The 15,074-nt window shown below is 40.7% G+C and overlaps 1 protein-coding gene across 1 annotated transcript in view; it reads left to right on the top strand.

Moving 5' to 3' along the window:
• Positions 1-12,406: 12,406 nt before the first annotated feature.
• Positions 12,407-15,074, top strand: part of LOC139738783 (snake venom 5'-nucleotidase-like) — a 99,737-nt gene continuing 97,069 nt past the window's right edge. Inside the window, exon 1 of the mRNA XM_071649421.1 lies at positions 12,407-13,782. Within this exon, the coding sequence (XP_071505522.1) occupies positions 13,432-13,782 (351 nt within the window). The 5' untranslated portion in view covers positions 12,407-13,431. The remainder of the gene's footprint in view (positions 13,783-15,074) is intronic.

Below are 15,074 nucleotides of genomic sequence, written 5' to 3'. Positions count from 1 at the left end.
ATATTAATGGCAGAAGATCAAGGAAAGATCTTGCGGATTTAACTACTTCCTCAGTTTTTTTGACCAAAGCTTATGAAATGTGGCATACACAATAGTCTTGGTGGGAAGATGTGGAAGACATATTTTTCGGACGTGTCGGAAGCTGCGTTGCCATGGTAACGGCATATAAATGGCAGAAGATCAAGGAAAGATCTTGCGGATTGAACTACTTCCTCTGTATTCGACTGAAGCTCATGAAATGTGGCACACACACTGGTCTTGGTGGGAAGATGTGCAAGACATATTTTTTGGACGTGTCAGAAGCTGCGTTGCCATGGTAACGGCATATTAATGGCGGAAGATCAAGGAAAGATCTTGTGGATTGAACTACTTCCTCAGTTTTTGACAAAAGCTTATGAAATGTGGCACACACAATAGTCTTGGTGGGAAGATGTGCAAGACATATTTTTCGGACGTGTCGGAAGCTGCGTTGCCATGGTAACGGCATTTAAATGGCAGAAGATCAAGGAAAGATCATTCCTTGGGTAAGACTGTCGTCACGGGGCGGGGGTATTAATCACCTTAAGTGATATTTCTAGTTACAACTAACATTACATGGCCTCTTAAAGTGTTGTATTCAAAATCAGTAACTCTAATGATATACAGGTTTAGGTAAGTAAATAGTACTACCAATAGTGCCATTAAATTACTTTTATTTCTGGGGAGTGCTTGAACTGTATGCAGTGAAGGTCTTAATGGTTACTACTTCAATAGATGTTTTGGGGTTTTGTTTGTTTTTATGCCTCCGCTACAAAGTGGTGCCGGAGGCATTATGTTTTCGGGTTGTCCTTTCCGTCCGTCCTCCGTAATGAATTTTGTGGACAGCGTAACTAAAAACCTTTTGAGGTATCCTAATGAAACTTGGCATGTATGTGTATTAGGGGGTGAAGTTGTGCCTATCAACTTTTGGGTGCACATGCTCAAGGTCAAAGGTCAAAAGGTCAAGGTCAAATACATAAAATTTCACTATTTCCACTATATCTATGCAATGCCTGAAGATATTTTCTGGAAACTTAGTGTATACTTGTATTACCCAATTAAGATTCTCTGGTGAAAGTTTGGGGTCATGAGGTTAAAGGTCAAAAGGTCAAGTAAAAATATAAAAATTTCACTTTTTAGCTCACCTGAGCCAAAGGCTCAAGTGAGCTATTGCGATCGCCCTTCGTCCGGCGTCCGTCGTGCGTCGTGCGTCGGTGCGTCGTCCGTCGTCCCGTCCGTACGTCCGTCGTCCGTCGTCCGTCGTGCGTCGTGCGTCGTGCGTAAACTCTTTTACATTTTCATCTTCTTCTTGAAAACCCCAAGACCGATTTTCATCAAACTTGGCAGGTAGCATCCCTAGGGGGTTAGGAACTCAATTTGTTAAAAATGGGCACCATGCCCCACCCAGGGGGCCCCCAGGGGGGCCCAAACCCCCCAAAATTAAGGGAATCTGTAAAAATCTTCTTCTCTAGAACCAGAAGTGATAGAGCTAAGTTAATACTATGAGTTAGTACATTGATGACTGTAGTTTCAAGTTTGTTCATAGGCAAAATTAGGGGTGCCCCCCTTGGGGACCCAGGGGAGCGGGGGTGAGGATGGGGAGGGGTTCTAATGGGGCCTAAATTGTACATTTTCATCTTCTTCTTGAGAACCCCATTACCCATTTTTCACACCAAACTTGGCAGGTAGCATCCCTAGGGGGGTTAGGAACTCAATTTGTTAAAATGGGCACCATGCCCCACCCCAGGGGGCCCCCAGGGGGCCGCAAACGCCCCAAACTTAAGGAATCTGTAAAAATCTTCTCTCTCCAGAACCAGAAAGTGATAGAGCTAAGTTAAATACTATGAGTTTGTACATTGACTAACTGTAGTTTCAAGTTTGTTCATGGCAGAATCAGGGGTGCCCCCCTTGGGACCCAGGGGAGGGGGGTGAGGAGGGGTCCTAATGGGGCCTAAATTGTACATTTTTATCTTCTTCTTGAGAACCCCATGACCCATTTTCACACCCAAACTTGGCAGGTAGCATCCCTAGGGAGTTAGGATTTCAATTTCTTAAAATGGGCACCATTCCCCACCCAGGGGGCCCCCAGCGGGGGCCCCCAAACCCCCAAAATGAAGGAATCTTTAAAAATCTTCTCTAGAATCAGAAGTTATAGAGGTAAGATAATACTATGAGTGGAGTACATTAATGACTGTATTTTCAAGTTTGTTCATAGGAGATCAAGGGGTGCCCCTCTTGGGGCAGGGGGGGGGGGGGGGGGTTTGGTTGGGAAGGTCCAAATGGGGACCTGAATTGTACATTTTCATCTTCTTCCTGAAAAACCTCATGATGTATTTTTCATCAAACTTGGCAGGTAGCATCCCTAGGGGGTCAGGATCTCAATTTATAAAAAATGGGCACCATGCCCCACCCAGAATAATTTAGATTAGTGACTGCGTGAAAGGTGAACTTGCGATACTCAGGTGAGCGCTAGACCGGCGGGTCTCTTGTTTCTCTGTACCTTGGAAATTGTTCAAGGTATCTTCATGGAACATAGTATATATACATGTACTGACTGGCAGTGATTATCTAGAGAATTTAGGGTTCATGGGGTCAAAGGTCAGGGGCAAAGGTCAAGGGCAACACTTCAAAATGTTACTATTTCCCTCATATTTATGCAATGCCAGCAGGATTATTTTTTTTACCACTTGGTGTATGCATGTATAACCCAATAGAGATTCTCTGTTAAGTTTTTTTTTTCCCTTTTTTTTTTTTGCCTCAAAGGTCAAAAGGTCAAAGATCAAGTGAAAGTGCTGAACTAACTTTTTCCTCCGTATCTCGGAAGTGGCTCAAGTTATCTTGAAACTTACTACATATTTATTCATGTTCTGCCTGACAGTGATTATCTTATGAATTTTAGGGTCAAAGGCCAGATGAAAATGGTAACAATTTATTATTCAATACAGAAATTGCACTTTTTCTCCATACCTTGAAAATTACTCAATGCATAAAGGTATGAATGGGTCAAAGTCAAGTTAAAGTCCTTACATCCCCAAATACATGCTCTCTTATTCATCCAATTAAACCTAGGTCAAGGAAGGTGAACATTCAACACATTTGTGACAAACTTGTCATTTTGATATTTTGCCAATTTTGTGAAAATGTAATCACACATTGTCCACATGTACTATCTAGACCTATTAGGAGAATCGTGCATTATGGCAGAGGCACACCATAGTTTTATATGTTTTTAGGTAATATGCTTGTCCGTTTAGAATAGCCAGAATCTGAAACTTGAACCTATTGATTACAGATTTCAGAATTATGCTTCATCAAGACTGAGATAAACAGGTTTACATTCTTATATTTACCATAAAATCTGGTAGAAAGGTTTTGTGATGTGTACAGTAGTAAGTGCAGGAAAAATGATGATTACCAAATACTGGCTGTCCTTGATGGGGACACTGCAATGTATTGCCAGAGCTAGGACTATATTGCATTAGTTGAAGACAAGTACACACGTTTGTCAAGAGGGCAATAGAAAGCTTGTAGCCCCTAATACAAATCAGCCAATATTTCCTATTACTGAAGTGGGTGGCATTGTTTCTCAGAATTTCATCCTACTGGTCATTGTGTAGAATTGCAGCCTTGAACTTCTATAGTGCTCACCCAATAATCAGGAACCACTCTAACAGGAACAAATTATTTATGTGTTTTTGTTTTTTACCACATAGTTGGAACCACAACCCACTTCCCATAGTGTACTTGGGACATTTACTTTGGTGTAGGCACTTTATTGTTTGTTATTAATGTCTAAAAGGGGATAGCAAAAGCCAGAGAAATAATCACAGGAATGTTATTTCCCTACCACAGTTGTTATTTTTCAATCTAATCCGGATAGATTCTGTCTGATGCACGACCAGAACATTTGCTAATTGCCAGTGCAAAATAGTTTTTGGGACTACACAATAGGGTGGCATTGTGCCAGTGGTAGTATTGAGTGCTGTCAGCTTCTACTCACACTTGCACTTCATTTTTTTTTTTTTTTGCCGTTTTGTGTTGGAGTTGTAGCACATGTGTACATATTGGCATTGATATCAATTGGTGCGATAACTGCGTGGTGAAGTGTAATATACACAGTGGTTTCATGTGGGGTGATTTGCGTGGGTCTGTGCCATTCACCATTTGAAAAAAACGGGAGCCCCCACTTTAAGCAGGATAAAAAGTAATTTCCCAACCCTTCCCGAATAGGCGGGAAGGGACTGTAAAAACTGAACATTCTTAACACCGAGCATCACTCACAACTTTGGCCATGAATCTGCACATTTTTTGCTTAAACTGTGGGAATCCTTCTGTAACCATGCAGTTTTGTAGCAAATGGGGGTGAGTATGTGAAGGTTGAGATATGAGCACTGTTGCCGGCTGGTTCGTGCAGTGTGATGTAGGCAATGTGATGAACACTCAGGTTGTGTGGTATGGCCTGTGTGTAATCTATTCAAGTGGAGAAAAGGATTGAAGAGCAATGTGTGCATTTGAAATTCACCCTTAACTTGCCTCATATAGATGAGAATGTGTTTTATAAAAGGGATGTAGGGTGTCACATTGTGTTTTCAGCGATTGTTAACCTGTTGAGGATGGGTCCCGAATATGATTGGGCAGGTGTCTATGGAAAATGCGTTTTGTAGCAAAATCAGTCCATCCTCAACGGGTTAAAAGCTCAACATCAACAGGATTTACTATACAATCCATGCATGCTGGGCAGTGAAAAGGAGTTCAAAGCATATATTATGTGGCAGAATACTGCTCTTTAGCGGACAGGATATAGAGCAGCATTTTTCTCTGGTAAAGCTCTGTGCCCAAGTTGAACAAAGGATCAAGCAGTATTTGATCAAACTTGACTCAAGAATTTGATTTGGAATAATTGCTCCAAGTTTAAGTCATTGATGGCAATACCAGAAAAACGATGAGTGTATGTACATTGCTTTAAGTCAGCCAGTACTTTTATAGCAGTGAGTAAACACTATGGTCCAAATTTACAAAGGCACTTAAAAATCAAATCAATGGTTTAAATTTAGTCCATTGACTAAAACAAGCACCAAATAGTCATACCTTTTACACGCACATATCAGTGCATATTAGTTATTCAATATCTGTCAGCATACATCATCTTTGACACACATTCATGGACTAAATTCAAACTACCTTTGTGAATTCAGGCCTGTCTGTTGACATTTGTCTGGGTAGCTGTGTTTACATACATTTTAAGATATCACGGGAGTGTAATCATTCATTGTCCCCGTGTACTGCAACTATGTCCTGTGCGCTGTGTACTCATGTGTTGATCAAACCAGAGTACTTATGATAATGATAATGATAATGATGAATAATAGTAATCAGAACAACAACAGGAATAATACGAATAACAATCATAATAGGTTATTCATGTCAACAATAATTATAGAATGGGTAGCGAGAATCCTGCGATCTGATTGGTCGAGAGCTATGTGTTGATTTTTACTGGCCGCACGCTACGTACGCTGAGTCACCGTGGTAAACATGTTATCGCGCACTTGTAGCAAGAGTACGCGTACTTGTAACAAAGGTTTGCGCACTGAGCAAGCGTTCGCGCACTCAGGTTGGCCATGCGTCCAGTAAATACTGATGCATGGCTGGCCGTGCGTCCAGTAAAAACTGATGCATGCTTGTTTACGGCAAGCCAAAAGGAAATGCATCCAGTAATTTTGTCATCTGGTAACACGATAGAAAAATGGGTTTTTGACAAGAAAATTACCCATTCTATAAATCAGATGACGCACATGTCTTTTCGTGCGTCAGTCGGAATATAGTGTGCATGCGGTAACTATGGAATTTAGCCTAAACCCACTCGGCTTCGCCTCGTGGGTTAAGCATTCCATAGTTACCTTATGCACACAATTCCGACTGACGCACTCAGACCTGTATGTCATTTGTATATTGTAACAATAAGAATGAAAACATAATGATAATGATTATTATGATCATGACAAATGTCTGTCAAAGAGGAAAGTGCTGATAAAAATTGGCATTCATTGACTGAAGGGGGACTGACTTGTGCATTACTGAACTGGTCTTTTGTACTCTAAAAACAGAGAGGGACTATGTTAACAATGTTTCCTAATGAATGTCAAAATTTGTGAATACAATAATTTTGAATTTTCTTTTTTTTTTGGTCAGCGTGTGAAGTTTGACCTTACCACATTTTCATGTCCAAACCTTCTAGCTACACATGTCAACTTGTATCTCTTTCTCTCTTGTAACAAAATGGTCAAATGAACAAAGGTTTGCATCATGAATTTTTACTGTTATCTGCAAACTAGCATCCAAGCAGCATGAATGTCAGAGGCGTGAGTGGTCATTGTGTCGTGGCCAAGTCGGTAAGGGAGATTATGTCTCATTTCACAATAGATTGGGTCCCAGAAAGGAGTGCAGGGTGTTTTGTTTTGTTTTGTTTTGTTTTTTTCAGGTAGAAAATCATCATCCCCTCATCAGCTTAAGTGAACAGTATGTGTTGGCTAATGGTTCCCAACAGGTTATATGATATACATGTGTTTGTGACTGCTTTCATCACAGATTCTCAAGTATTTCGTCAAACCAATGCCTGAAAATGGAATATTTGTAGAGTTAACCTTCTCTATAGTGAGTTCATTTGGAGTGGAGTGAAATCCTTGACTTTTGTTGTGTGAGGATTGTGTTTTACGTTTTGTCAAAGCTTCCACTGACGTTGGTGTACTCCTTATGGGCTAAATGTTATGTCACATAGACAGCTGAAGGGAACATGAGCATATGATGCAATTGTAAAGTCAACAAATATAATGAGATGTGAGTCAGGTATGGACTGCAAGAGGTAATGTATCATTTCATCAAATACCATTTCATTATATTCCTGAAGTGTATTAAAGAAAAGTCATATATTTATCAATAATATATCAAATTCAGGAATGGAGAGCTTGAATGTATTTGTTTTCTTTCACAAAATGTTTGCATGTGTACACATAATATATTGATTATTCAGGGTTGTGTGAACTTTTGTATGCATTATTTAAAACCATTTTGCAATTTTCCACTTGTCTGAAATAAACACGAAAGTATGGTGAGTGTCTAATTTTATGAGTTACATTTTTTGTCTGTTGCTGCTTGATGTGATGTCAGAAAGGTCATCATTGGAATACTTTGGAGACCTTTTCCCACAAGAAGATTACAGGCACGTGATCTGCCAGACATTCCAGGTCTGTTGACCCATTTAGTCCTTAGGAAATGTCACTGCATAAATTGTTTTGTTATCCTTAGGCTGGCACTCTTTAATTCATTGCATATTTTACAAGATTCAGTAAAGATAAGGAGACTGATCAAATTTATTTAGTTGCCACAAAATCAAAGAAATTTACTGAAATTTGCCAATTTGAGAAACAGAAAAACAAGAAGTGGTATCTTAAAAATTGTGTTGCTGATTTAACAATCATACACATGTGGAATGTAGAAAGTAAGATGCTTTTGAAGCAAACAATTATACTAATAGAGAGGACATAGATGATATTTTCTTATTGAACACGGATAGTGAATTATAAAATGTGGTTTCTTGGACTTATTAATTGAGTATAAGAGGAGTTCAAAAGGATGGCCTATTGAAGTGGTAATCCAACAAAGTATGATAGATAGATTGAAGTCATCAGTAATAAAGGAAGGGGTTTGAGTAAGGGTCATACAGTTACTAGTAGTACTCATATTAGAAAATACTGTCAATTCGTGTAATAGACCTTTTACAGTTGTAATGTGGCGTCAAAGCAGTACACTGTACTTGCAGTTTGTCGTAGCCTAAAGAGAGGAAGACACCTTCATCTAAAAAGCAAACAAACAAACAGGAAATAACAAAGAAATTCATAGTTTCAAATTACGTCACATTTGAGTACCCGGTATCTTGGTAGTCTGGCTTCCAGACTATTTCGCTATTCATGATATTGACGCCCTCAACGTCGAAAAGTAGTATAGTTTAAGTTGATTGCCTTCGGCAAAAGCGGCGACTTCGTCGCCGCGGAGTCCAGTTGGCAAAGGGTCTGGAAACCAGACTAGTATCTTGGGGGCCATGAAACAAAGGGGGTCAAGGTGGGGTGACTCCCGCTTAGAATCTACTAAGGACGGGGCCTTCAGGAAAGTCACGGGTGTTGGATTTTTTCCCCCTAATTTATGTTTTTCTCAATTTTCTTCTTTTCTTACAGACCAAAAGTGTGCTGTGTATGTGGGGGCGGGGAGTAGCCTCCCGGTTCCGCGACCCCTGCATCTGACCAGGGTCCCTGATCTGACACGTGACGATCTTATACACAGGGCTGACTGCAGACGAAATTGGTTTCGTTTCACCTCCCTGGTTTAAGTGAGGAGGGCTGGCAAATGAGGGGTATTGCCATTAAAGACTAATTTATGATTTCAAAATTAAAAAAAAAAAATCCTTCTGCACTTCTACAAAAACTGGTCAAGTGTCTTGAATGGTTGAAGACAAGTGCATACGTTCTGTTTGGTTGTTGTTTTTAAGTGAAGGTCTGTATCATACCAGGGAGGTGTTCGAGAAGGAGAAGAAACAAAAATCTCTCCTTTGTACCCATGCTACGTGCTGCGGAGATGTTCTGCGGTCTATCGCAGGTGTTGATGAATTGCTTTGACAAAAGACAGTATTTTCTGTTGAAGTATGCATCAGCAACAAACCGAACGAGCAGCAGTTCGCTGTCCATTTCAATATTTTCGGCAGCACTTATTTAGTGTGTAGATCACAGGACATGCGAACAAAATTCAGCACAAGAAAAAGTACTTCTTCAACTGCAAAATGCTATGGAACACGCAGAAACACGCATTATAGCCAATCATTTAATCCGAAAGATTTCACATTCAGGTACTAAACCGGCCGCTCAAGATTATGCACAAAATCTTCCCTAAGATGGTTAAATGTTAACTTTTTAAACGATACTGATATTCCGGGCCCGTTGTTTGTTTGTTTTTGTCTTTTCAGTCCTGCGGTACTGATAAACAAAAAGATTTGAAGAAAACCTGAAAGAATTCGCGCCATGACATGCATTGTATTACCAAAACGTTCCATACAGGATTTCAATACATCCTTTTGAAATACAGTGTATGCAAAATTGTCAAAATCAAGGACCTCTTCTTCGGTCTCCATAATCAAAACTGGATACGATGGAAGAACGGCTTGGAGCGTGAAAAACAAAACCAGTTGACTGTTGAGCATTCAATTGTCATACTGTAGAACCTATACGCAACAAGTTTGCATAAATTTGGAAGAAATTCCGCGCCTTCTCTACACCTACCTGGTTTAAAGACTGAATATTATAGGTTCATGGAATGATACTATGAATATGCGAGTTTTTCGCACCTGTTTGGTGTCTAAAGGATGCTGATTCCAAGCCAGTCTATTGACAGTGCACTTTGACAAGACCGATTGTCAGCCAAGCCTGATTGCCATGGAGAGATGTTTAAACAGAAAGCCTGCGTTTTGGTAGGAAATAGCAGAATTCCTCTAATTCGTACCTGCATTTTTCTTGATGAATTAGGGAACTTTCGCTACACAACGGGAAGACCGCAAGGACGCGGAAGCAATCAGCTGGGACAGTCCCCGCCCTCGGACTCCCGTCCCCATTTTTAAGCAGTTTCGCTATTCTGTGAGGACGGAGCCATAGCGAGAAGATCGCTAATTGGCTGGCTGCTCAATCGTGCCAACATCGGGACCGGACGCTATTTCAGCCGAGAACCGTTCTCGTTTTCCCCCAGCGCGGCCAAGAGGTTTTTTTTCGTATTTGAGCATGTGCAGAAGCAAATTTTGCACACGGCACGCTCAACTACCCGCCGCGTCGTGCTTGCGAAAGTTCCCTACTTGGGTTGAAAAAGATTACGTAATATAATTCTTATTTGTAGATGAATTATTTTTTTTTTGGCTTAATACAAGGCCTATTTGGACCATAGACTACTACACATGGACATTCATCGCTAATTAATTAATCATTCATACACCTGTTTCTTAAAATTTAAAAAAAAGTGTCACAGACAGCCAGCCTGGATGAAAACAAGATGGCTCTTTGAGAAATCTAAAAACTACATGCGCTGATGATAACTCTTAAATCGAGAAAATGCATGTGCAGTTGTAGTGTATATTGAAAGTCATCGCTAAAGTAGTTTAATTTGCGAAATGCACGTGTTCTACAACAGAAAACGTTTCTGCAGGTTGATTATGATTTGTAATCTAATTTTCCCATTTTCGCACATTGTTTCATTGTAAACAATAATATGGACAGTAATAGACGACATGAGTATTACCATTAAAAGCAGCGTTACATGACATATCCACAAGATGTCCACTTCAGTAATTACCAATAACTTTGTGTGACAGAAAAAAAAGGAAAGTTCCTCTAAGTCATGTTTTGAGGTTTGCTGCTCCCCATCGTTACCGAGGTGTGTAGGCCTATTCAAGAGCAGTTGAGCCCAAGACCGAACCGGGAAACGGTTCTTTTGTCAGTGATGGTGCATGATTACGCAATCGTCATTGTCCAAGCATCTGCACGATGTACTCGGTAAGATACACATAATCAGGTGGCGGCAGTGATGATGGGATCCAAGAAAGACCTTCATTATTAGTCCATTAAAATGTGTGTAGTAGGTTCATGTTTGAACAAATAAACGGGCGAACGATCTCTCTTCCTTTGGTATTAGTGCGGCCATAATAGTGCGTTGTGAAAATGCCAACTCTCTCCTCAGGCACGTATTTTTTAGTTATTATATGCGCTGTTGGATAGATACTCGTTTAAAGCTGCAACTCATTTTATTTGCGTGATTAAGTTGGTATCTCGAATGTTCACTGTTGGCTCCACAGTAGTCATACAATTACGGTAAGTCATGTTAGTAGTTTCTCCGTAAACAGCCTCTTGTAAAGTACAGAGCCTATACCTTCACAGGCTGCATTCACCAGTGAGAATCTTAGTTCTATACATGTAATTATATAAGGTACCCAATGACCTCTTCTACCCCTGGGTGAGGTGCCCGCAAACCATGATGACCAGAGAAAAAGACAGTGTTAAAGTGCAAAAGAAATTCAGTGCTCGATAATGTACTGACACTCCTAATGCGCATATTTTGTCGTGTGTGCGTGTTATTGCATGTACGAGTAATCATTAGACATTATGCTCTCGTCTACCGGAACGCGCGATCTGCACATACTGGCATTCTCTGCAGATTATCAATGTCACCTTCGCGAGTTCGCTCATTTCGGTCTTATTTGGCTGAGGAGCCATTTCAGACTCAATTCACTGGAATACAAACCAATGATGAGGAGCAGATAACCCCAAAACATGACATTGTTTTGGTCACAAAATTGTCAATTACTGAAGTGAACACATGTAGACACGCATGTGACGTTGCCTGATGGTAAGACATACACGTCCATATTTGATGTCTATTTACAATAAAACAATGTGCGAAAATGGGGAGGGGGGTAGATTATACAAATAATAACAAACCTCCAAAAAATTTCCTTTCTCTTATTAAGTATAAGTGCATTTCGCAAATGAAATTGCTTGAACGATGATTTCCCATAATATTATATACTACAACTGCACGGGAGTTATTTATTCTCTTCTGCCCATGTACGTATAGTATTTAGATCCCTGAAAGCACCGTCTTGTTTTTATCCAGACTGGCTGTCGGCGGTGGTGATGAATGAGCGATAAATGTCTACTGTGTCCGGTCCGTCTATCTCTCTTTGGATGATCAACTTAAAATATTGTGTGCAATTCGAGATCCCATTCTGCAAATAGGCTGATGATGAACAAACGAGTTTTAACGTGAACGCGATGACACGTTTCAGGAGTTAAAGTCATTGTCTACCGCCATATTATGTCTGTCTCACTGTCGAGTATTTCTTTGCGTTTTCTTTCCCAGCCAGGGCAGGGAGGTGGCTGGGGTAAAGAAGTGAGTGTGCAGCGTAGAATGTCTGTATCAGGGGTGCCTACCCAGCTATTTGTAATTTTTTTTCTTAACTGGAAGGGAAATTCGCGTTGCATTATAGTATTATGACCTTTACTGGTGAATAGTGGTTTCACATCTGCATTCTGTGATAAAGAATGGTAACCCTCGAAATCACTAAATGGCAGCGCAGGAAGATGAATCAATGAAGATTACGTAATTGAGGTTATACATGAGCGATTTGACAGTGGTTCAAGACAATAAATTCACATTGTTATCTGAAACCCGACAGACTCGTAGGCGTATTCAGAGAAACCTACTACTGTGACCATGTGAGGAGGAGCAAAATGAATGGAAATCATCAGATTTGGCTGGTTTTAAATTACAAGATTTGATGTAATCCCCTATTTCCACACATGGTAGCATTGCTCTCTCTGCGTGGAAACCATGTGACCATTATATTGCAATTGATTGACAAATTGCCCTACATCGACGTAAATGAGCACTGTTTTGTGTGGTATGAGGCATCACAGCTCTTGATGTACATGGTTATTCATGAGTTATGATATAGATGGCATTAGTAGATCCATTAAACAGGAACCTGCTCACGTTATTGAAAGGAAGACTGCCATGCACATTGCCACTTGAGGGCGGCGTTATGAAATGAGGTGGGTTTTTTTTTTTTTTTCGTTCAGTGTCGGTCTGGCGGTGTAGTTTGGCGGGTCACACAACATCCACTGTCGTCCGCCAGATCGAAGGTAATGCTAACGGTGACACTGAAGGGGATGTACAGATAACGGGGGTGATTGGCGATTGTATTTGGAAGACAATGAGAGTCGCCCCTGAAGAAGGGATAAAGGGATTAGATTGTGAATACCAGACCGTGAGCCCGTACACAGTGGAGCGGTAAACAGACACTAAAGACCTGAAGCGGAATGAGGTCGAGCAATTCGGGACAGTTTTGATTCCGGTGTAGCGCATTGCCTTGACATCAGGAGTGGAAGCTTCTTCCAACAGCGTGTATGAACAAATGAATTGAAGAGATTTGCTTTGAAGGTGAATAACAAAAGTTGTTCCAGTGATGGTTTACGTGGCTGAGCAACATGTCTTGACAAAGCGGTATACTCTATCTTGTATACTTGAGCTACGTTAGGTTTGACAAGGGACTGATGACAAATATTTGATGTTGATCATTACATGGAGCTGTACGCCGAACTTTGGTCAGCTGCAAGCACAGAGGAAGATGGTCTCAGATGATGGACACCCACTGCTGTTTATGAAGTTCTGAATGTTAATTTTGCTGATTGCTCTTTGGCGGAGGGACGAATGGTAGACGTGCCGTGTCTCGTCATACATAAAAAGAATCGCGGAGGATATTTAAAAAGTTTGCAACTAAATTGTTTTCTTGGTTCAGAGAGGCGATTCTTCACATAAGCTGTGGCTATGGAGATTAATACATTGTCAACCTTATTTCGTTTGGTCTCTCCGTTGGTGATATGGACAACGCTATGCCAAGCCGAGTTTGAGCTCACAGTCCTACACACGAACGACGTCCACGCGAGGTTCGAGCAGTTCAACCGGTACGGCTCAGAATGTAGCCAAGAGGAAGCGGCTGACCAGGAGTGCTTCGGAGGGGTCGCTAGGAGAGTCACGAAGATCAATGAAATAAGACGCCAAGTAGACAATGTGGTGCTGCTCGATGGCGGTGATCAGTTCCAAGGAACGATGTGGTTTTTCATCTACAAAGGTGATGCTACCTCGCATTTTATGAACATCGTTGGATACGATGCCATGGTAAGATATGCAACAACATCGTTATAAATGAACATCAGGTAGATCAGGTGCAGCACCCCAAGTCACACGTTGGTCGTTGGTTGAATGATCCCGCTCACTTTGAGCTTTATGAATCGTTTTACGTGTGAAGTTTTGTGTGGCGTGATATGAGGTATGGAAGAGGTACATTGTGGGTGTCTATGTGTGTGTGCGTCCGCGTAGGAATGGTCATCATTGCAAGGTTCATTTGCAACATGACCGGTATTTGGTGTGAAAGCTTAATTATTTTCCTTCAATTTGAAGGCAAGTTAGGAAATCGTAGGTTAATAATTCGTGATGAAACTGCTTGACACAATTTTCCTAGATATTTTAGTGGTAACAAATTGAAATATCACTGCTGCCTGAAAATATTTCGTAATATTTTAAGATTATGTTTGTTTCATGGAGCGGAAATGCACTAATAGAATCACTCTTTAAACCGATCTTGAATTATAACGCATTCACGTTGTGCAATCACGTTGAAAATACTATCTTGTATACGTTGTGCGTTGTGCGAACCTACCACAGAACCTGATTATTCTGCTCGGAACACTATCCTCGACAAAGCTCATATCACTTGACAAAGCGTGTACATGTATTTACATGAGGCCGTTCGTATTATATTCACCTTCACTTCACTGTACGATGTTTCCAGTGATTTCGTAAATGCACTGATACATACAACTTCTTTTCTCTCTCTTCCTCCCCCTCTCTCTCTCTCTGGAGAACTCTTCACGCTATCACTTCTGATTTTTGTATTGTGTGAAGTGTTGCGTACAACTTGCATACATTGAGTAGTAAGTACGTCGGAGAGATTACTTCAGTAGACACTGAGAGACATAATGACGATAATGAGATCCGGCATGAGATGCTATCCTGCAGGGTCTATCGATGTCATATGGGGAGGGGGAGGTGAAAACATGGAAGTGAACAGTGATTGGTGTTGTCAATGTTTCGCTATTCTATTTTTTATTTTTTTTTAAGGAGCCAATCCCTTGCTCCATCTTCTCACGTCTAGTTTGTGATCTTCATTTCAGGTATAGAAAGCACTCCTTTATTTTGACTTTCCATTTTATTCGGAATTTTGAGTACAGACCTTTTCTCCTATTAAGTCAAAGGGTTAACACGTTGCTAAATTCACATGTATTCCAAGTTCGTTGTGTTGTGATATCTGTGAAGCAGAAGGTAACTTGCACTGACGCAGGATCGGGTCAAAGGGGTACTAAGTACCCGAAGAGACTCACAAATGACGCAGTCACGGACACATCTTGTGA

This window comes from Diadema antillarum, unplaced genomic scaffold (assembly GCF_040938485.1).
Source record: "Diadema antillarum isolate AM-2024a unplaced genomic scaffold, OU_Dant_1.0 seq00000768_RagTag, whole genome shotgun sequence".
NCBI lineage: Eukaryota > Metazoa > Echinodermata > Echinoidea > Diadematoida > Diadematidae > Diadema > Diadema antillarum.
Note: the sequence above shows the minus strand (reverse complement) of the source record. Positions and strands in the feature narration are given on the sequence as shown.